Below are 20,551 nucleotides of genomic sequence, written 5' to 3'. Positions count from 1 at the left end.
GGGAGTTTTAGTCTTGCTGTTCCCCTGATTCCTGTTTGTTTTCATAGGTTCTCTTTGTAAAGAGTCCTTTTCCGGCCAAGTATCTTCTTCATCACTCATGCCACTCACTCCGTTCTGGACTGTCCTTCAGTCAAATGTGCCTGTGCTGCAGCCTCCGTTACCTCTGGAGATGCCGCCCCCTCCGCCTCCACCCCCCGAGTCCCCTCCTCCCCCCCCTCCTCCCCCTCCTCCGCCCGTGGAAGATGGTGAGATCCAGGAGGTGGAAATGGAAGACGAGGGGAGTGAGGAGCCGCCTGCTCCAGGAACGGAGGAGGACACTCCACTGAAACCCACCGCACAAACCACAGTTGTCACTAGCCAGGTGAGAACCGCCGCTTGGCACAGTTTGGGGCACTGGGGCGTGGTTGGTACAGTTTCTTTTAGAAGAGGATACTTAACTAGGGCCTTCAGCCACTGACTAGAATCTCTTCATTTCAGAGTTCAGCCGATTCTACCATCTCTAGTTCTCCTTCCACTAAAGCGATAAAGAGAAAAGCTACAGAGATGAGTACTGCAGTCGTCCAGCGATCAGCCACCATTGGTAGTTCTCCAGTCCTCTACAGCCAGTCAGCTGTAGCTACAGGTCAGCACTGTGGTTAAAGTGTGTTTTTATCAGTGTATTTTCTTTGTTTCCAGAATTAGTGTCATAAATTAAAGACTTCTCGTTGCAAAGACTGTTTATATGCTGTTTCTTTCAGTTACTGAAAACCACTATTAACAGTTTGACATACATCCTTCCAGAGTCTTCTGTGCATTTACATAACGGTGATTTTGATGTTAAGTACCTTAATGCAAAAACATTCAGAAATTCATATTTTGCCACCAGAAAATGTGACTGGTTTTTGTTTTCGTTTTTCTAAAGGGGGAAGGTACGTTAGAATCGCTTTGTAGATAATCTAACTCCCACTTTGCTTTTCCTTCTTTTTCTTGTTTTTGGCTTTGTCACAGTGTCCTTTTTATAGTTGTTTCACTTTATGTTTTCTGTGTTAGGTCAACAGGCTGCAGGGGTTGGACACCAGACTGCAGGAGTTGGACACCAAGCAATAGCAGTTAGCCATCCAGCAACAGGAATGGGTCATCAGGCCAGAGGAATGAACCTGCAGTCGAATTACCTCAGCCTGGCATCGGCTCCTGCGCTTATGGGCTATGCTGAATGTTCTGTGCCGATGGCAGTGACCGCTCCCACACTGCAGCCGGTCCAGGCCCGAGCTGCTGTGCCCACCACTGCCATTATTGAACCTCCTCCTCCTCCTCCCCCCCCCCCTCCTCCTCCACCACCACCAGCTCCCAAAATGCCACCACCTGAGAAGACAAAAAAAGGAAAGAAAGATAAGGTAGAGTACATAGCTCTTTAAATTTGTATTTAGAAGTTTTGTTCTGTTGAGGTGATATTTAAAGTTTAAATTCAGTAGCGTTTAGTATATTCACATTGTGGCGCAACCACCCGCCCTTGCTGGTTCCATAACATTTTCATTACTCCACAGGAGAGCAGCTGTGCCCATCACGCAGCCACACCTCAATACCTCTTTCCCTGGCCTCAGGGGCCCACCAGTCAGCTTTCCAGCTCCACCAGGTTGCCCACTCTGCAGCGGTGGATCTGTGAGGTTCGGTGTCTGGCTTCCTTCACTTAGCACAGTGTTTTCTGGGTTCATCGTGTTGTAGCTTTCATCAATACTTAGTTCTTTTTGTGGCTGAATAACCTTCTGTTGTGTGTATGCACCACAGTTTGCTTACCATCCATCCATTGATGGACATTTGAGTGGTTTTATACTCTTTGCTGTTTTGAGCAGTATTTATATAAATATGTGTATGAGTACATGCATGTTGAGTACTTGTTTCCATTTCTTTTGGGTTTGTGTGTGTGTATTTAGTAGAAGTGAAATTGCTGAAGCATATGGTAATTCTGCTGATAACTTTTGGAGGAACCATTTTCTTGCAGTGAATGAGCCATTTCCCATTACCACCAGCAGTGTTGAGGGCACTAATACCTCCAAGGGCTCACCAGCACTAGTTACTTGCCATTTTCTGAAAGTTACCATATCAGCCCTGGCAGGTATGAAGTGGTATCTCATTGTGGTTTTGATTTGTTTCTCTGATGAGTAAGTATGTTCAGCATCTTTCATTTGCATCCTTCATCAGTGCTCCCAGCATGAAGGTACAAGATCTTTTCAGGCCTTTTCTAGGCATATATGTTCCCTGGCCCTGGACTTGTATGTGTTGGTTTGTTTTTCCCCCTCCTTTCCTCTTGTGCATTCATTTCCCTGAGGATCTCACACTTCCTCTGTGAGCTTTTTCTGCTCTGCTGTGTTCCTCTGCACAGAAGCATTTCCCCCCAACTGTCCAGCGGACTTCTGTCCCCCAGTGGTTTTCACAGGCCGCTACTGCCTTTCATAGCTTCTAACCCAAGATCCAACATATACCACCATTCCTGGCTGACCTTGAAGTCAGATAACACTGAACCAGTCCCGAAGGCAACCGCAGTCTGGAACATTTCAGACACCCAACTCATTTCCTTCCATCTAGAGCGAGGGGACTGAGCACTGGGCCTTTTGTTCCAGCCGCACTGGCAGGAGTGTGGGACGAGGGCACGCAAACCTGCCACACTATCTCCTGCTGGTCTTGGTGCAGGTTTTTCTTGATTGGCTGTTCTCTTAGTTGCTGCAGATCCTTGACTGGTCTCTAGAGTTCCCGCAAAACCATCTTGGTCTGTTTCTTATTTGTTTATATAATATTTCCATGGGATCAGCAAGAGCTTGGAGCCTCATAGTCTGCCAGCTTTCTGACTTCACCCTCATGGACCCTTTGAATTCCCTAAATCACCTAAAGAAACTTTCTCATCAGCTTTTCCCTTCCTAGTGCTACTGCTCCATGGTCTCAGCTGTCATCTTTTGCTCCAGGGGTCAGCGGGTTGCTCCAGGGGTCAGCGGGGCAAATTCTTTGCTTTACGTGGTTCAAGGGACCTTCTTGAAGAAGTTTGAGTTACACAAAAAATAGAGTTTTCTGGATTGACCCACTTGTCCAAGCTGGTACCATGATTCCAGAAATTATCTGGAAATGAAGTGTTCTAAAAGCTCAGCAGAGACAGGATAGCGTCTTGAATGGATTGCTGTCCCGCCCGCTGTGCCGCTTGCAGCTCTCCCGAGCCAGCGTACTGTAAGCCACCTACACACCTCGTCTGTGTTTACTGGTCTCACTACTGTTCATTCTTTATGGAATCAAGGTTAGACTGTTCAGTGCTCAGGAGTCATTTCTCTTATGAAGCCTTCCTTGCCGCTCTTCTTTCAGTCTTCCAAGAGAGATAATCATCTCCACCTCCATTCGTTTAAGTAGCTTTTTTAGATAGTCATACTCTTACGATCATATAAATAATAGTTTTTTTTTTTATATATTTACTTATCTATTTGGCTGCATTGGGTCTCAGTTGCGGCACATGAGATCTCCAGTGTGGCATGTGAGATCAGTAGTTGGGGCACGAGGGCCCAGTTGCTCCACAGCATGTGGGATCAAATCTGTGTCCCCTGCGTTGCACGGCAGATTGCCGACCACTGGACCATCAGGGAAGTCCCTAAATAATAGTTCCAAAAATCTAGTATTCTACGTTAACATGTAATTTTTATGGACTTATTTGAAAGCAGTGATTCATCTCTATGGTGTTACAGGCCATTTTTTAAAATGCAACATATGTACTTACTTGAAATCACCTGATTTCAAGAATATCTGAGACCGATATATTTTTTCAATCTTTTTGCTCAGGTTTTGTATGCAGTTTACTAGAGAAAAAGGAATTCTAGCCATTTAATCTTTTCCTCTGACTGCAAGTTTCCCCTATTTAAAATGTGTTCAAACAGCCAGCGCAACTCTGGGTCCATCGTCTTGAACGTGACAGACAATGCCTAACTTCTAAAACCTAACTTACTTTCCCATGACAGATAGGAGTCAAGTACACTTGGAATTTACAAAATCATATGGAAGTCAAAATGAAACCACAGTGACTCTACCTAGATTCATGTTGTTTCTAATCATATTTGCAGAAATATGGTGGCAGGTTGTACTGCAGTGAGCCCTCTATGCATACTGACATTACTACAACAATTCTTACTACTTTCTACTTGGTTGCATCCTAACCCAGAATAGGATAGGTTGTGTTTGGAGCTTACGGGAAGGGTGTGTATGCAGTGGGTCAGATTGAACCGCAGGTGAAAGAATGGAATGTGGGAAGGTGTGTGGAGCAGAAGGCTTAATCATTTTACGTGGGCATTTCCCCAGAAGGTTAAAAACCTGTTATTGACAGTAAGAATAGGGTATTCTAACTGACAGAATGTGCTCCACTGGAGAAGAGAATGGCAAGCCACTTCAGTATTCTTGCCTTGAGAACCCCATGAACAGTAGGAAAAGGCAAAATGATAGGACACCAAAAGAGGAACTCCCTGGGTCAGTAGGTGCCCATATGCTACTGGAGATCAGTGGAGAAATAACTCCAGAAAGAATGAAGGGATGGAGCCAAAGCAAAAACAATATCCAATTCTGGATGTGACTGGTGATAGAAGCAAGGTCAGATGCTATAAAGAGCAATATTGCATAGGAACCTGGAATGTCAGGTCCATGAATCAAGGCAAATTGGAAGTGGTCAAACAAGAGATGGCAAGGGTGAACGTTGACATTCTAAGAGTCAGCCAACTAAAATGGACTGGAATGGGTGAATTTAACTCATGACCATTACATTTACTACTGCGGGCAGGAATCCCTCAGAAGAAATGGAGTAGCTATCATGGTCAACAAAAGAGTCCAAAATGCAGTACTTGGATGCAGTCTCAAAAACGACAGAATGATCTCTGTTCGTCTCCAAGGCAAACCATTCAATATCACACTTATCCAAGTCTATGCCCCAACCAGTAACGCTGAAGAAACTGAAGTTGAATGGTTTTATGAAGACCTACAAGATCTTTTAGAACTAACACCCAAAAAAGATGTCCTTTTCATTATAGAGGACTGGAATACAAAAGTAGGAAGTCAAGAAACACCTGGAGTAACAGGCAAATTTGGCCTTGGAATGCAGAATGAAGCAGGGCAAAGACTAATAGAGTTTTGCCAAGAAAATGCATTGGTCATAGCAAACACCCTCTTCCAACAACACAAGAGAAGACTCAACACATGTACGTCACCAGATGGTCAACACCGAAATCAGACTGATTATATTCTTTGCAGCCAAAGATGGAGAAACTCTATACAGTCAACAAAAACAAGACCAGGAGCTGACTGTGGCTCAGATCATGAACTCCTTATTGCCAAATTCAGACTTAAATTGACGAAAGTAGGGAAAACCACTAGACCATTCAGGTATGACCTAAATCAAATCCCTTATGATTATACAGTGGAAGTGAGAAATAGATTTAAGGGTCTAGATCTGATAGATAGAGTGCCTGATGAACTATGGACTGAGGTTCGTGACATTGTACAGGAGACAGGGATCAAGACCATCCCCATGGAAAAGAAATGCAAAAAAGCAAAATGGCTGTCTGGGGAGGCCTTACAAATAGCTGTGAAAAGAAGAGAGGCGAAAAGCAAAGGAGAAAAGGAAAGATATAAGCATCTGAATGCAGAGTTCCAGAGAATAGCAAGAAGAGATAAGAAAGCCGCCTTCAGCGATCAGTGCAAAGAAATAGAGGAAAACAACAGAATGGGAAAGACTAGAGATCTCTTCAAGAAAATTAGAGATACCAAGGGAACATTTCATGCAAAGATGGGCTCGATAAAGGACAGAAATAGTATGGACTTAACAGAAGCAGAAGATATTAAGAAGAGGCGGCAAGAATACACAGAAGAACTGTACAGAAAAGATCTTCAGGACCCAGATAATCATGATGATGTGATCACTAATCTAGAGCCAGACATCTTGGAATGTGAAGTCAAGCGGGCCTTAGAAAGCATCACTACGAACAAAGCTAGTGGAGGTGATGGAATTCCAGTTGAGCTATTTCAAATCCTGAAAGATGATGCTGTGAAAGTGCTGCACTCAATATGCCAGCAAATTTGGAAAACTCAGCAGTGGCCACAGGACTGGAAAAGGTCAGTTTTCATTCCAATCCCAAAGAAAGGCAATGCCAAAGAATGCCCAAACTACCGCACAATTGCACTCGTCTCACATGCTAGTAAAGTAATGCTCAAAATTCTCCAAGCCAGACTTCAGCAATACATGAACTGTGAACTCCCTGATGTTCAAGCTGGTTTTAGAAAAGGCAGAGGAACCAGAGATCAAATTGCCAACATCCGCTGGATCATGGAAAAAGCAATAGAGTTCCAGAAAAACATCTATTTCCGGTTTATTGACTATGCCAAAGCCTTTGACTGTGTGGATCACAATAAACTGTGGAAAATTCTGAAAGAGATGGGAATACCAGACCACCTAGCCTGCCTCTTGAGAAATCTATATGCAGGTCAGGAAGCAACAGTTAGAACTGGACATGGAACAACAGACTGGTTCCAAATAGGAAATGGAGTACATCAAGGCTGTATATTGCCACCCTGCTTATTTAACTTATATGCAGAGTACATCATGAGAAACGCTGGACTGGAAGAAACACAAGCTGGAATCAAGATTGCTGGGAGAAATATCAATAACCTCAGATATGCAGATTGACACCACCCTTATGGCAGAAAGTGAAGAGGAACTAAAAAGCCTCTTGATGAAAGTGAAAGAGGAGAGTGAAAAAGTTGGCTTAAAGCTCAACATTCAGAAAACGAAGATCATGGCATCTGGTCCCATCACTTCATGGGAAATAAATGGGGAAACGGTGGAAACAGTGTCAGACTTTATTTTTTTGGGCTCCAAAATCACTGCAGATGGTGACTGCAGCCATGAAATTAAAAGACGCTTATTCCTTGGAAGAAAAGTTATGACCAACCTAGACAGTATATTGAAAAGCAGAGACATTACTTTGCCGACTAAGGTCCGCCTAGTCAAGGCTATGGTTTTTCCTGTGGTCATGTATGGATGTGAGAGTTGGACTGTGAAGAAGGCTGAGCGCCGAAGAATTGATGCTTTTGAACTGTGGTGTTGGAGAAGACTCTTGAGAGTCCCTTGGACTGCAAGGAGATCCAACCAGTCCATTCTGAAGGAGATCAACCCTGGGATTTCTTTGGAAGGAATGACGCTAAAGCTGAAACTCCAGTATTTTGGCCACCTCATGCGAAGAGTTGACTCATTGGAAAAGACTTTGATGCTGGGAGGGATTGGGGGCAGGAGGAGAAGGGGACGACCCAGGATGAGATGGCTGGATGGCATCACGGACTCGATGGACGTGAGTCTGAGTGAACTCCGGGAGATGGTGATGGACAGGGAGGCCTGGCGTGCTGCGATTCATGGGGTCGCAAAGAGTCGGACACGACTGAGTGACTGAACTGAACTGAACTGAGCCAGGGAGCCAAGTAATTTTAAAAGACTGAAAAGATTAAGCTTGTTTTCTCAACTCTTTTGGGTGGTTAATCACGAAATGTTTAACTGCAGGCTTGGAAAACAGTTGGGCCACTATACGCAGACCTCATAAGAGCACAGCACTCCTTCATACCTGCCACTTGAGGGCCTGCTTGTTATATTTAGAGTGTAATTTGGCCAGGATCTTCCCTGGTGGCCAAGTCTTCAAAAACACAGGGGTGAAAATTAGTTTTTGTCAGTGTCTAATAATATTTCTCTAAATTCAAAGAACTAGTCACAAATATTAGAAGGTTTATTTTGAATACATACTATCTGTCAAGCGTTCTTCATATTCAGTAACTAAAAAAATCTGTGCTTTTGTAGAGCTGTTTTGGTGGCCTTGGAGAGGGTAGGGGGCAGCTTGGTTGCAGAAACAGATAAGCAAATACATGTTCACCGTTTAAAAATACAATGAAGAAAAAAGTGTCAGAGGACTGAAAGTGAGTGGGCTTTGGGAGGCAGTACTGTTTCATATGGTGTGGTCAGAGAAGGCATCTTTGCTAGAGTGCCGTTGATCAGAACTCTGAAGGTAGTGATAGAGCAAGCCATATTGTATATATAGCAAATACCACAAGGTTTTTTCCTTAACTGTGAGATTGTGTGTTTATTACAGGCAATTTAGAAACTGAAGGTAAGCTAATAGGACAGAATTGAATTGTAAGTAGTATCTTCTCTTAGAACTGATTTTATACTTAATGTTTTAATACTCCTCTTTGCTTTTTTTCATATTTAGTAGTCATGTTTGATTCTGTTGTTCTTTCCAGAAAAGCTGATCATTTGTTTCTCAACACTGTGTTTCACTTGATGCAAATACTACATCCATTTAAATTCATGAAAGGGTACATTGTAATTCTGAGGAGATAAGGGCAAGAGTTTTGAATTTCATAGAATAAGGCTAAAGGAAATTTTTCTGACCTGATTTTATAAAATACCCCACTTACAGACAGAGGGGACACATGTATGCCTGTGGCCGGTTCATGTTGTCATATGGCAGAAACCATCACAATGCTGTAATTAGCCTCCAACTAAAATAGTTTTTTGTTTCTTTCTTTTTAAAAAAGAAAAAATATCCCATTTACAGTTTTTAGGTTTTTAACCAAGCTTGGTAGAAGTTTTTGGCAAAAAATTTAGAATGGTTCTTGTGTTCGGTTGATTTTGAAGTTCACTTACTCCTTAGAACTAAGGAAGAGATCTTGATCTCATGTGAAGAACTTGTTCTCTTGTTTTGTTTTATGTATCATACTCCTTCTGACCTTTAACCTTTGTTACAGGGAAAGAAAAGTAAAACCAAAATGCCGTCTCTGGTAAAGAAGTGGCAGAGTATCCAGCGTGAGTTAGATGAAGAGGAAAACTCTAGTTCCAGTGAAGAGGACCGAGAGTCAACCGCACAGAAGCGCATTGAAGAGTGGAAGCAGCAGCAGCTAGTCAGGTAAAGAGGAGGGGTCTCAGACGGGCAGGCTGTGCTGGTTGCAGCTGTGCTTTTAGAACTGTTGTATTCTGGAAGTGTTTGTTTTTATTTTCTTTTGTTTCTTTATGGGTGTGCTGGTCTCGCTGCTGCGTGAGCCTTTCTCTAGTTGCAGAGTGCAGGGGGCTGCCGTCTGGTTGCAGTGTACGGGCAACTCCTTGTGGTGGCGTGTCTCGTTGCAGAGCACGGGCTACAGCTGCCGGGTTCTAGAGCACAGCTCAATAGTTGTGGTGCACAGGCCTAGGTGCTTTGCAGCGTGTGGAATCTTCCCAGATCAGGGATTTGAACTCATATCTTCTGCATTAGCAGGTGGATTCTTTTTCACTGAGCAACCACGGAAGCCCCCATGTTCTTAAAGTCATAGCCCTGATTTCTTTACAAACTTAACCCAAGCAGTTTTTAATTCATAGAAATGTTTTTTTCCTATAGAAATTACAGTTTAGCTTTTTTGAAAGACATCAGAGTTGTAATACTTCCCACTAATTGTTCATCTTAGGTAAAGAACTGTCTTAACCCTGAGCATACAGGGGAAAATAGTCATCCCCATTTACCATGTAGCTCCAAGAGACCAATTTTTAATTTAATAAGATGTTCATATACCTAAACTAAGGTTTTATTCTTTACTCACATGATTGTTGAAGGTACACATACTGAAATGACCAACATTCCTTTAGCGTAACCAGTTGCTCAGTTGTGGTGCATGACCTGGAACATGCTGATAGTGACGCCAGATTTCAGGTTCATCTCCGATAGGTTCCAGCGTATCATTTTCTGCTTCTGACACTTGCCACATCCATAAATGCAGTGCTCATGGAAATGTTTGAAGGAATTCCCTGGCAGTCCAGTGGTCGGGATTTTTCACTTTCACTGCTGAGGGCCCAAGTTCAGTCCCTGGTCATGGAAAGATCTCGCATGGTGTGGCAGAAAGGAAAAATTGAGAGAGGATAGCCATCTTTGCTTCGTAATTAAAAACATTTTCATTTTTAAATCCATAAACACCAATTGGAATAGTCATTCCAATGAAATCTTTGTTCCTAAAATACATTTCTCTCTAGCCACTGCACACCTGTTTTTAGCATTTGTCCCACTTACGAACTTGATCACATAAGTTTTAGCATACAGCAGCATAAAATGGGAAAACTTATGCAGATACTGTATTTCCTTTTTGACCTATATATTGTTCACTCATTAATCTTGAATTTAAGAAAATTCGTCTAGATTATGGTCTTCTTAACCCTCGTAGCCTGAGAGTTTACTTATCCAGTTTCACCATCACAGTTTGAATGTACAGTGCTGCTGTATCTTTGTATTCATCTGAATTACGTAATACTGGGGGCTTTCCAGGAGGAGACTGTGAAGATGTTGTCTCCAGACTTACTTCCTTGAAAAGTGATGCATGGGATTTGGGGCAACCCAGGAAGAAAACTGCAGGATGGTATTAATGATAATTTCGTTTTACTTGTGTATCATCCTTGTAGCGGAGAAGGCAGTGGCACCCCACTCCAGTACTCTTGCCTGGAAAATCCCATGGACGGAGGAGCCTGGTAGGCTGCAGTCCATGGGGTTGCTAAGAGTCGGGCCCGACTGAGCGACTTCCCTTTCACTTTTCACTTTCATGCATTGGAGAAGGAAATGGCATCCCACTCCAGTGTTCTTGCCTGGAGAATCCCAGGGACAGGGGAACCTGGTGGGCTGCCGTCTATGGGGTCGCACAGAGTCAGACACGACTGAAGCGACTTCGGAGCAGCAGCAGCCTTATAGATGACTCCATTATTCTCGAGTTTTCTTACTATTTAGTCCTTTTTAGTGTTGCTGGGAATTGATTAATGATTAATTCCTACAGTGATGAAATAGTAAACTCTTTCAAGATGATGGGAAGTCACAAAGATCTTGTAATTTATCTTATTTTAGATTTATAAAAGGGTCTCATGCACTCATTTTGGTTATTGCAAGATAAAATCTAAGTTTTTGTTTTGTCTTTGCTGTGCCACACAGCTGGCGGGCTCTTGGTTCCCTGACCGGGCCCTCCACAGTGAGAGCGCGAGAGTCCTGAGTACTGTACAGCCAGGAAATTCCCAAGAATCTTGAGTTTGTTTTCTTGGTGGTGGTTTTTTTAAATCATAGCATACTATATGGTTTACCTGTGAACAGATAGCACATTGTTGTTGTTTAATCCCTAAGTTGTTTCCAACTCTTACTACCTCATAGACTGTAGCCCGCCAGGTGAATCTTGAGTTTTAATCAGTTTTTTTAAATAACTGAATTTGAATAAGCCGTGAGAGATCAATGCTAGTTAGAATTAATGAAAAAAGAGAATCTCAGAAACATTAGGTCTGCCCGTCCCTGGTGGTATGTTGAGGATTAAATATATCTTCTTAGAGGTTAAGTAAATAAATCTAGGATAAGGACTCCTCTAACTCCTTGGAGCCAAGAAATACTTCTACAGGCATGTGTTATTTTCCTTCAGTGTAGCTTTAATGGTTACTGGGGAGACATAAAAATAAATATGCACTTAACATATAAATAAACTGTAGAGCAGAGTGTTTTGTATGTGTTTGGTTGACCTATCAATTAAGAAATTTGATGAAAACTGTTCTGGTACTTAGCTGAGAAATTTGAAACTTTGTCATGAAGACAGATGTGACAGATCGTTTTCAGGTTTGGTTAGTTTTTATTTGCTAGGGAGTGAACAGCTCCATTCTTTTTTCTCAGAGAAGTCATCTGTCTGTTGTTTCCACAGTGGCATGGCAGAGAGAAATGCTAATTTTGAAGCCCTTCCTGAAGATTGGCGAGCAAGACTGAAGAGACGAAAAATGGCTCCAAACACATAGTTTTTTACTTTTTTGTTACTGTGTGCTGGGTTTTCTTTTTTTATGTTCAGTTCAGAGTCTTAACCAGTTTTACTGTTGCCAATAAACTATAAATGTTATGAGAGAGAGCATATAAATTTGCTGGGCAAGAGCATACAAAATTCCCACATTTGTGAAATGTAGTTTTTTCTGTTTTGCCAAAAGGTGTGAGGTGGCTGAACCATTTGACCTGGCTGCCTTTATTCTCACACTGGCAAACTCAGCATGTTAGGTACATGATTCTCATCAATCTGGACGTGTGGCTCGTGACACTTCTGTAGAGGACTCGCTGACGAACAGGGAAGGATTTTCCTGCCTAATAGAGGCTGTTGTAGTTCCTAGTGTGGCACGCTCTCTCTCGTTAACATCTTCAGAACAAGTGCAATTAAGAAGGCAGCTCTATACTCTACCTTGCTTAACTGGGATTATAGGAATCTCCTTCTGACCTCTTCCTCTTAGTCTGCCACCCCCGAAGTGCTGAGGTATACAGACTCATTCATGTTGAGCTAACAGGTGGCCACACTCTATAAATTTATAGAGTATTTCTCACAAATTCTAGAACTGATAAAGATAGCTCAGTCATTGCACATACTAGGTGACATATATAAATTTCAGTATATGGCAGCAGCAGCAACTGTTCATGTCTTTGAGACTTCCCCCTCACAGGTGGGAGTAAATGTAACGAGCCACTGTATGTATTGCTATGTCTCCATGATCGTACCTTGGTCCAAAGTTCACCTCCCATTTATATGTGAATGTATTCTCCATAAAATTCCAGTATTTAAAAAAGCAGTTTACTGTTCTGTACTTTCTATTGTATCACAATCAGGTAAAAGTCACTTTAAACTGAAGAAAAAGCAAATTGTGTTTTAAAGCTGTTTGTATTTCTCCAGTTTCTGACCTTGTAAATTTGTATATATGCACTAATAAAGCCTTTTTTATACTTCTCATTGCTTATCCTTTTGCTCCTATTTTGCCTGTTACTCCCTGAAGATGTCACCAAGACTTCCTTTAAGTCAGTCGTTTTTTCTAATCATGTACGGTATAAGGCAAATGTTGAAGCTCTCAGAAGAAAAGAGGAGTGTCAGGATCTTGAGCCCGTTGCAGGGTGGGAGAATGGGGTTAGAGAAACAGGACTCTAGTACCAGCAAATATGGTGTGACTTAAGTATTGGAGCTTGTGGTCTATAATATTAGCTTGTATTTAGCCTACTTAAATCCTGGAAATGACAGAATGTGGTTAATATTCTAGAAAAAAAAGGTGCTTTATACTCTCACTAGTTACAAGAGCTATATATACTCACAGTCATGTAAAGTCAACCAAAGACAACAGCAGGTACAATGCTATTCTAGTGTGTTTATACGCGGCTGTATGGTCAGCGCCATGGATGCTCTGTGTTGGTTTTTATTTATGCAAAAACCGGGGTGACCATTTGTATATAAGTTGTTTTTCTTGTCACTTGCATAGAGCACATTGACATTGAAGCCGCTCAGTCGTGTCCGACTCTCTGCGACCCCGTGGACTGTAGCCTACCAGGCTCCTCCGTCCATGGAATTTTCAGGCAAGAGTACTGGAGTAGGTTGCCATTTCCTTCTCCAGGAGATATTCCCAACCCAGGGATTGAACCCAGGACTCCCGCATTGTAGGCAGACGCTTTACTGGCTGAGCCACCACCAAGATCCTACATTTTTGGGAAAAAGGGCTATTGACTAGTCATTAAAGCTTTTGCTTTTAACTGCCTAACAGTTAACCAGAGTTCTAGGAATTGTTGACAGGGACTAAGTGGCTTTGTCCCTATCCTGCCAGACCAGAAACTTTTTTGAATCTGACAACTTGATAGTCAAAGTGTGAGTTTTACTTTGTTTCTTATATTTTCCAACGCAGAAGGTAATTTTTCAATTCTAGCTATAGGATGGAGGGAATATAAGGTGAAGGAGGAGAAGCAGCTCCCTTTGAATAATACCCAATAATTTTCTTAAAGCTGTTCAGTTCAGTTCAGTCGCTCAGTCGTGTCCGACTCTGCGACCCCATGAATCGCAGCACGCCAGGCCTCCCTGTCCATCCCCATCTCCCGGAGTTCACTCAGACTCATGTCTATCGAGTCCGTGATGCCATCCAGCCATCTCATCCTGGGTCGTCCCCTTCTCCTCCTGCCCCCAATCCCACCATCAGAGTCTTTTCCAATGAGTCACCTCTTCTCATGAGGTGGCCAAAGTACTGGAGCTTCAGCTTTAGCATCATTCCTTCCAAAGAAATCCCAGGGTTGATCTCCTTTAGAATGCACTGGTTGGATCTCCTTGCAGTTTTGGCTGCCCCATGGAGCATGCCTTAGCTACCCACCAGGGATCCTACCTGTGCCCTGCAATGTAAGCGCGGTCTCTTATTAAATCACTAGACCAGCAAGGAAAGGAATAGTGGAAGTGTTAGTCGCTCAGTCGTGTCTTGACTCGAGACCCCATGGACTGCAGCCTGCCAGCCTCTGTCCATGGAATTCTATAGGCAAGAATGCTGGAATGGGTTGCCATTTCCTTCCCAGGACCGGCAAGGAAGCCCCCATCAATGCAATTTCTAATCCCCTGAATCCGGGCTGCAATACTGTAATGAAAAGAGTAACAACAAAGCCTTGGTACGGCAGTCCACTTTCCCCTGGTTCCCCGGTCCCCCTCGGAGGCGGGGCCTCGCTCCCGGAAGCTTCAAGCCGCCCCGCCTTCCCGCTTCCGGCTCGCGGTTGCTAGGCTACCGGCGCCCCAGCCGAAAGCTGTGGCTTGGCGAGAGCTCAGCGAGCGCGACCTCGGCCGGGTACGCGGCGGGGCCTATGCCTGCGGGTGGTGACCCGCCGCCTCACTCACGCTCGTCTGTCGCGGCCGGCTCCGCGCCCAACCCCTGCTGCCCCGGACAGTCCGGGGAGCCACGGCGGTAGCACCCTTTCCTCTGGCCTCCCAGGAAATCTCTACGCCCCATCCCTCGACTCTCCGGGAAACCGCCCTCCGCCACCTTCTCCCTGACCGGGAAACCCCGAACCCCTGAATTCCGTTTTCGGAGCCCCTAACCTTTCGGTTTCCCACCCGCCTCGGGACTACTCCGCCGGACTCCCCTCCCCTTTTCTTTCACTGTCCAGCGGCGTCCTGGTGGTGGGCATCCCCCCCTCAACCCGGAGAAGAAAGCATGGAGCCGGCAGGGGTCCTGGCGCCTCGGGAGGAGGAGGTCGGAAGACTGGCCGCCCTCCCAGATTCCTCAGGTGCCCACCCGGGCCTCATGGCGGGCCCTGGTGGAGAGGGAGCGGCGCCGCGTGGGAGCCGCGGAACGGAGGGAGGGGACGGGAGTGAATGTCGACCGGTGACTCCTGCTCTGGTTTATTTTAGCTCCTCCTATGTAATAAACTGCCCTTTCGGAAATTGGGCAGGGGCTGTTGCTGGAGGCGGATGTCACTGACTGGTCTTCAGCATAGCGTGCAGAAGTAACATGTTCCCAGCATTGGAAACAAAGCTAAAGCAGGAGGTCGGTACCCACCCCTCTCCAGAAACCCAGTACTGTCTTCTGGTGGCACCTTTTTCTGGCTAGAGATCTTGATCCGAAAGATAGAATAATTTGCACAAATGTCTTTCACATGGTTTGTTTTTAGAAGTTCTCAGGTATGGCGTCCTCTGCGACCATGCTTGTGTGCCTTTGTTGAAAGTCAGTATTACTCTTTTAACAGGTTGTTATAATAATGATTATTATGAAAACGTTTTCCTGATTGAGATGGTCTGTCCTTTCACAGACTCTCCCTGATCCCTATGAAGACTTCATGTACTATCACCTCCAGTACTATGGCTACCATAAAGGTAATGTCTCATTCTGATCCAGCATCACCTTTCCTGGGTCAGTGAAGTAAGTTGTTCATCAACTGAGAGAGTTGTGCTTGGATAAACTAATGACGAATTTTTTGAGCAGCGTTAATGAGAAGTACTTCCTTTCCTCACTGATATGCTCTGTCACTTCTGTTGAGTGTCCGTTTATACAGAGGTCTGTCTGTCTGTCCTTGAACCAGCACCACCCTTTCTTAATGACATGACATGGCATTAAAATAGTCTTGATATCTGGAAAGAAATGTCCTCCCATATTGTCATATTCAGAAGTGTCTTGGCTAACCTTACCTTTTTATATAATTTTAGAATTGGCATGTGATGCCGTAAAAAAAAAATGGGATTGCATTTAATCTATAGATCATAATTGACAAGAAATGAGAATTTTCCAATACCACATTCTCCTACCTATTAATAGTATTTTCTAATTCTCTAATTTGCTTCAGTCCTCCTTAATGTCTTCCAGTAAGATTTATAAATTGTTTTCAGGGAACTGCTTATTTATATGCTTGTATAAGTGGTATCTTAAAATTTTGATGTTCTAACTTTGTTCTTGGTACTTAGAAATAAAATTTAAGTTTTTGTATTGATTTTATTTCTATCTTGTTAAACTTTCTTATTAACTGTTTCATTTTGTAAGTGATCACTCACTTGTTGAAAACTGAATTCCCAGTTTGCCAGATTCAGCAGAGCCCTCAGGACAAAGCACCTCTCACTCTGAGTGCTCCACTTCCACTCTTGAGTACTTACCCTGACTTGGTTATATCACTGCTGATTTTTTTCTGCCTCCCCAGCCCTTTCTTTCTACTTTACCATATGCCTCTCAAGTCTTCTCAACGTGAAACAGAGAAAATTATGTTTAAATTGTTCACATAAATTGGAATGTGAAAGCTCTTTGGAAAATGGGTTATATTGGTTGTAAAGGCCTGTGGTGTGGCAGGTGGTGACTGCAAGGCAGTTTGCTAGTTGTAATTGTTTGGGTGTTGACCTCAACGTTGGATGTGATGAACTAGCCTTCAACATCTTTCACTAAACTGCCTGTTCTTAGCTCAGAGAAGCAGTTTACCGAATTCTGCTACGCACCAGCATGTTTGGAAGAATAATCCTCGATACCTGTTGAGTGGCTCTTTTGGAAAAAGAGAGGATTTGTTACCGGACCACTTGCAAAAGGAGAAGCGTCTATGTGAGTAGTAATCAGTGTCATATGTCCCTAGAACCCTTAGTGCCTTGAGCAGCTGCTCCCGGGGTTGAGGAGAACATGGCCTAACGTGGGAGAAGCCTGGGGAGCACCCTTGGACACTGTTTCTGACATCACTCAGAAATGTTCTATCTTTAAAAAAAAAGAAAATTTTTAAATGAAAAGAAAAATAACAAAACAAAAAAATATTCTGTAGATCTGCTTTGGATTGTAGGTTTAAGGTACCATGCGTTCTGCATGGTCTTCCTCCAAATTGTTGGAAAATTTGTTGAAACTCTTTGGTCAAGAGTAATATGTTGATTTTTTTTCATGCAGTTTTGCTGGATATATTTGTTAAGGCTCTTTGCGTAGGAGTGGTGGAAACCAATCCAAACTAACTTAAGCAAAAACCACTTTTTTACAGGGATTCCACAAGTTTTTTCTAGAATCCAAGGGTAGGAACGCAGTTGAATTTCTGCCTCAGTACATATGCAACCAAACATCAATTCACTTCCCTTTACTGCACGATCTTCTTCCCATGCCCCCTCCCCTACGCCAGCTGCCATCATCTCACTATTGAAACAGCCTCATCATTGGTTTCTGGTTCCATGATGCCCTCTTCCAATCCGCTTTCCACACAGCGGTGTTTTTTTTTTGTTTTTTTTTCTTTTTATGTGCAAATCTGATTGTATCCCTTTTCTGGTTAAAAATCTTTGAATGATACAAGACCCAAAAGCTATAAAATGTAACACTGATAATTTTTACAGCAAAACTTTGTGTTTAGAAAAAAGTTCCATTAGTAAAGAAAAATAACTGAAAAAAATTTTTGTGAGAAATATGTCAAAGGATTAATTTCCTTAACAAAATAACATACAAATCAATAAGCAAAAGATGACCAAATAGTAAAATGGACAAAGAGCATGAGCAAGGAGTTCGTAGAAAAGCAAACACAGTCAATGCGACATGCGACGTGAGCTCCCCTGGTGGCGCAGTGCAGCGCAGGAGGCTCAGGAGAGGCGGGTTCGATCCCTGGATCAGATCCCCTAGAGGAGGAAACGGCAGCCCACTGCAGGATTCTTGCCTGGGAAATCCCGTGGACACAGGAGTCTGGTGGGCTACAGTCCTGGGGTTGAAGAGTTGGACACGACCGAGCACACAGGCATGTCCAAGGATTAATTTCCTTAACAAAATAACTCTTACAAATCAATATGTAAGCGGTGACCGGATAGAAAAGATGGACAAAGGACATGAGCAAGGAGTTCATAGAAAAGCAAACACAGTCAGGAAGCTTTTTGAAAAGAGGCTCAGTTTCACCCCTAACTAAAGATACAGATCAGTATGTCAAAGTACCATTTTGTAAATTATGAGACTTGGGCAGAAATATTTTCATGATTATACCTAGTAGAGGTCCGGAGATGGTAGAACACCCTCCCACACGGCTGTTTAGGAGTGTGACTAGACAGACTTAAAATTGTTTATTTATTATTATTAATTTTTTGACCGTGCTGCATCTTCGCTGCTGCACGGGCTTTGCTCGAGTTGCGGCACGGGGGCTTCTCGTTGTGGGGGTCTCTCTAGTTTCGGAGCGTGGGCTCTAGGGCGCGAGGGCTTACGTCGCTGTGGCTCACGGGCTCTAGAGCCCTGGCTCAATAGTTGTGGCGCACAGGCGTGCTCATTCTGCAGCGTGTGGGGTCCTCCCGGATCAGGGACGGAAGCTGTGTCTCCTGCGTCGCCAGGCAGACCCTTTACCGCGGAGCCACCAGAAGAGCCCCTAGGCGGACTATTTTAGGATGGCAGTTTGGCAACAGGAAGGAAATGTGAGGTGCTTAACCTTTGATGTAGCAGTTCCATTTTCATGTTCAAATATGGGTCTTACATTTTCGCTCATCCTCGTGCTCGGAAGGCTCTTCCATTCTGTGTCCCGGAGCTCCTGGTAGGGTGTGGAAAGGCCAAGGTTGAGCAAAGAAGACTGTCAGGGTGGGGTGGCGCAGGAGCCAGCCGACCCCCCACCTTTAGTCCCCTCCTGTCCCAGTTTCTGATGCTTGAAATAACATTAATAAGTTGCCTGTCTTCATATAGTAAAAAACCCATAAAATGCAAAGTCAGCTGCAGAAGTAACACAGCAATGCAAAGGAGTTCTAGACTATAATTGGTAACCTGACACCTTCCCACCCCCAGCACCCCCCTCCCCTTTCGGTCATTGGAGTGAAGAAGGTATTTTTCTTTATGTTTGTAGCAAAGCATTTATTGTGTTGTTTTTTAAACCAGAAAAGTACAAAGGAAGTAAAAAAGAAATTAGTTACAATATACTTGTTTCAAAAAGGGAAGAAGAGGGGAAGAAAGGAAAGAGAGAAAGAAAGGAGGGAGGGGGAGAGAGAGAGAAAGAGAAAGAAAATATACCTATAAGGTTAGAAAATTCAAATGGCAGAAAAAACACAAAAGGAAATTAAGAACTCTCCCGGCCCCACCCTTAATATAGCCACTACTGTAATCATTTTTTTCAGGAAAAAAATTATACCCTCAAGTATCTGTATATTTTTTCTTTCTGATTGCTCATTGAGGATCCTCTACACAATCCTCTTTACGTTGGCTTTTTTTGTTTAATAATAGACGCTTTCCCTATGAGCACAAAAAATATCTACCTCATTCTTTTTAAGAGCACCTGTGGGCTACCGTCTATGGGGTCATACAGAGTCGGACACGACTGAAGCAACTTAGCAGCAGCAGCAACCTATTAATTAATACCCATTAATGAGTCTTCCGTCTCGTTAATATTCATGGTTGTTTTAACTTCCCTTTTGCTGGATGCTTTGGTGTTTGCACACTTTGACAATTTGAGCATCACTGCAGGGAGCATCTCTACATGCGTATGCTGCTGAGCCCTTGTAGGAACATCTATATGGTAATTCCTAGCAGTGGGGGTGCTGAATCAAGGGTTGGTGTGCTCTAAGTCTTGCCGGACACTGCCAAATTTGCTTTCCAGAAAGATTCTGCCAGATTTGCCTTTTTGTCCTCAGGTTCTGAGGGTAGTTGCTTACTTACACCCTCGTCAGGGTGAGTGTAAACAGGCCAGTGTTTTTCCTCTCTATTAGCTAAAAAACTGACATCTTCATGTCATTTTGATTTACATTTCTTTGAGTGAGATTGAGTAGCTTTACCATCTTTTCAAATGCTTGTTGCCTCCCGCTACTGCCCCCATTAAACAGTGGGGGAAGGGTTCAGACATAGAAATTCAGGGGCCCAAAGGTGGGGGAATGGAAAGGGATAGGGGGAAAAGGACAGAGGAGAGAAAGATCCGCAGGACAAACCAGGCCTCTTCCTTCCTCTCTCTAGGGCCTAGCTGTCTACCTTCCGCTGGGCGCAGGCAGACCGGAGCTCTGAGCAGAGGTATCGCGTCCTTCCAGGCCGGAAAATGCAGACTCCTTGGTGGGGATGTGTCTCCTCCCTGCTCCCCACCAGTGCCGGAGCATTACCTTCCTCCTGCCCTCTCTCTTCATTCTTCCTCCCATTTCCTTCCCCAACCCTTTCTCCTTGAAACCTTTCTTTTCCTCCCTTTTTCCTCTTATTTCCTAAGAGCGCTTCTCTTTCTTCTACCCCTTCTCACTTCTCTGCCTCTACTCTCTCCATCCTCTCTGTTTTGTAAGTCTCTCTCTGTCCTTTGAATGGTTATAGCAAAAACTTGAACTTTAATTTGTAGATTGTTAC

At 43.6% G+C, this 20,551-nt stretch overlaps 2 protein-coding genes across 4 annotated transcripts in view; both read left to right on the top strand.

The window, feature by feature from the left end:
- The window catches only part of FNBP4 (formin binding protein 4), a 32,638-nt gene extending 19,866 nt beyond the window's left edge, over nucleotides 1–12,772 (top strand). The window contains exons 13-17 of the mRNA XM_040259280.1: nucleotides 48–361; nucleotides 478–622; nucleotides 1,030–1,373; nucleotides 8,782–8,939; nucleotides 11,716–12,772. Of these exons, the coding sequence (XP_040115214.1) occupies nucleotides 48–361; nucleotides 478–622; nucleotides 1,030–1,373; nucleotides 8,782–8,939; nucleotides 11,716–11,806 (1,052 nt within the window). The 3' untranslated portion in view covers nucleotides 11,807–12,772. The remainder of the gene's footprint in view (nucleotides 1–47; nucleotides 362–477; nucleotides 623–1,029; nucleotides 1,374–8,781; nucleotides 8,940–11,715) is intronic.
- A 1,862-nt stretch (nucleotides 12,773–14,634) lies between these two features.
- AGBL2 (AGBL carboxypeptidase 2) overlaps nucleotides 14,635–20,551 on the top strand; it is a 29,367-nt gene continuing 23,450 nt past the window's right edge. Inside the window, exons 1-5 of one of the 3 annotated variants that reach the window (XR_005724257.1) lie at nucleotides 14,635–15,062; nucleotides 15,187–15,322; nucleotides 15,585–15,648; nucleotides 16,718–16,852; nucleotides 20,180–20,233. Coding sequence is in view for 2 of the 3 variants with exons in the window: in XM_040259277.1 (XP_040115211.1) it covers nucleotides 15,287–15,322; nucleotides 15,585–15,648; nucleotides 16,718–16,852; nucleotides 20,180–20,233 (289 nt within the window). In the remaining variant the exon portion in view is untranslated. The remainder of the gene's footprint in view (nucleotides 15,063–15,186; nucleotides 15,323–15,584; nucleotides 15,649–16,717; nucleotides 16,853–20,179; nucleotides 20,234–20,551) is intronic. The other 2 variants (XM_040259277.1, XM_040259278.1) reach the window with 2 other exon arrangements.

This window comes from Oryx dammah, unplaced genomic scaffold (assembly GCF_014754425.2).
Source record: "Oryx dammah isolate SB20612 unplaced genomic scaffold, SCBI_Odam_1.1 HiC_scaffold_17, whole genome shotgun sequence".
Classification (NCBI taxonomy): domain Eukaryota; kingdom Metazoa; phylum Chordata; class Mammalia; order Artiodactyla; family Bovidae; genus Oryx; species Oryx dammah.
This window is presented reverse-complemented; position numbering and strand designations above follow the sequence as displayed.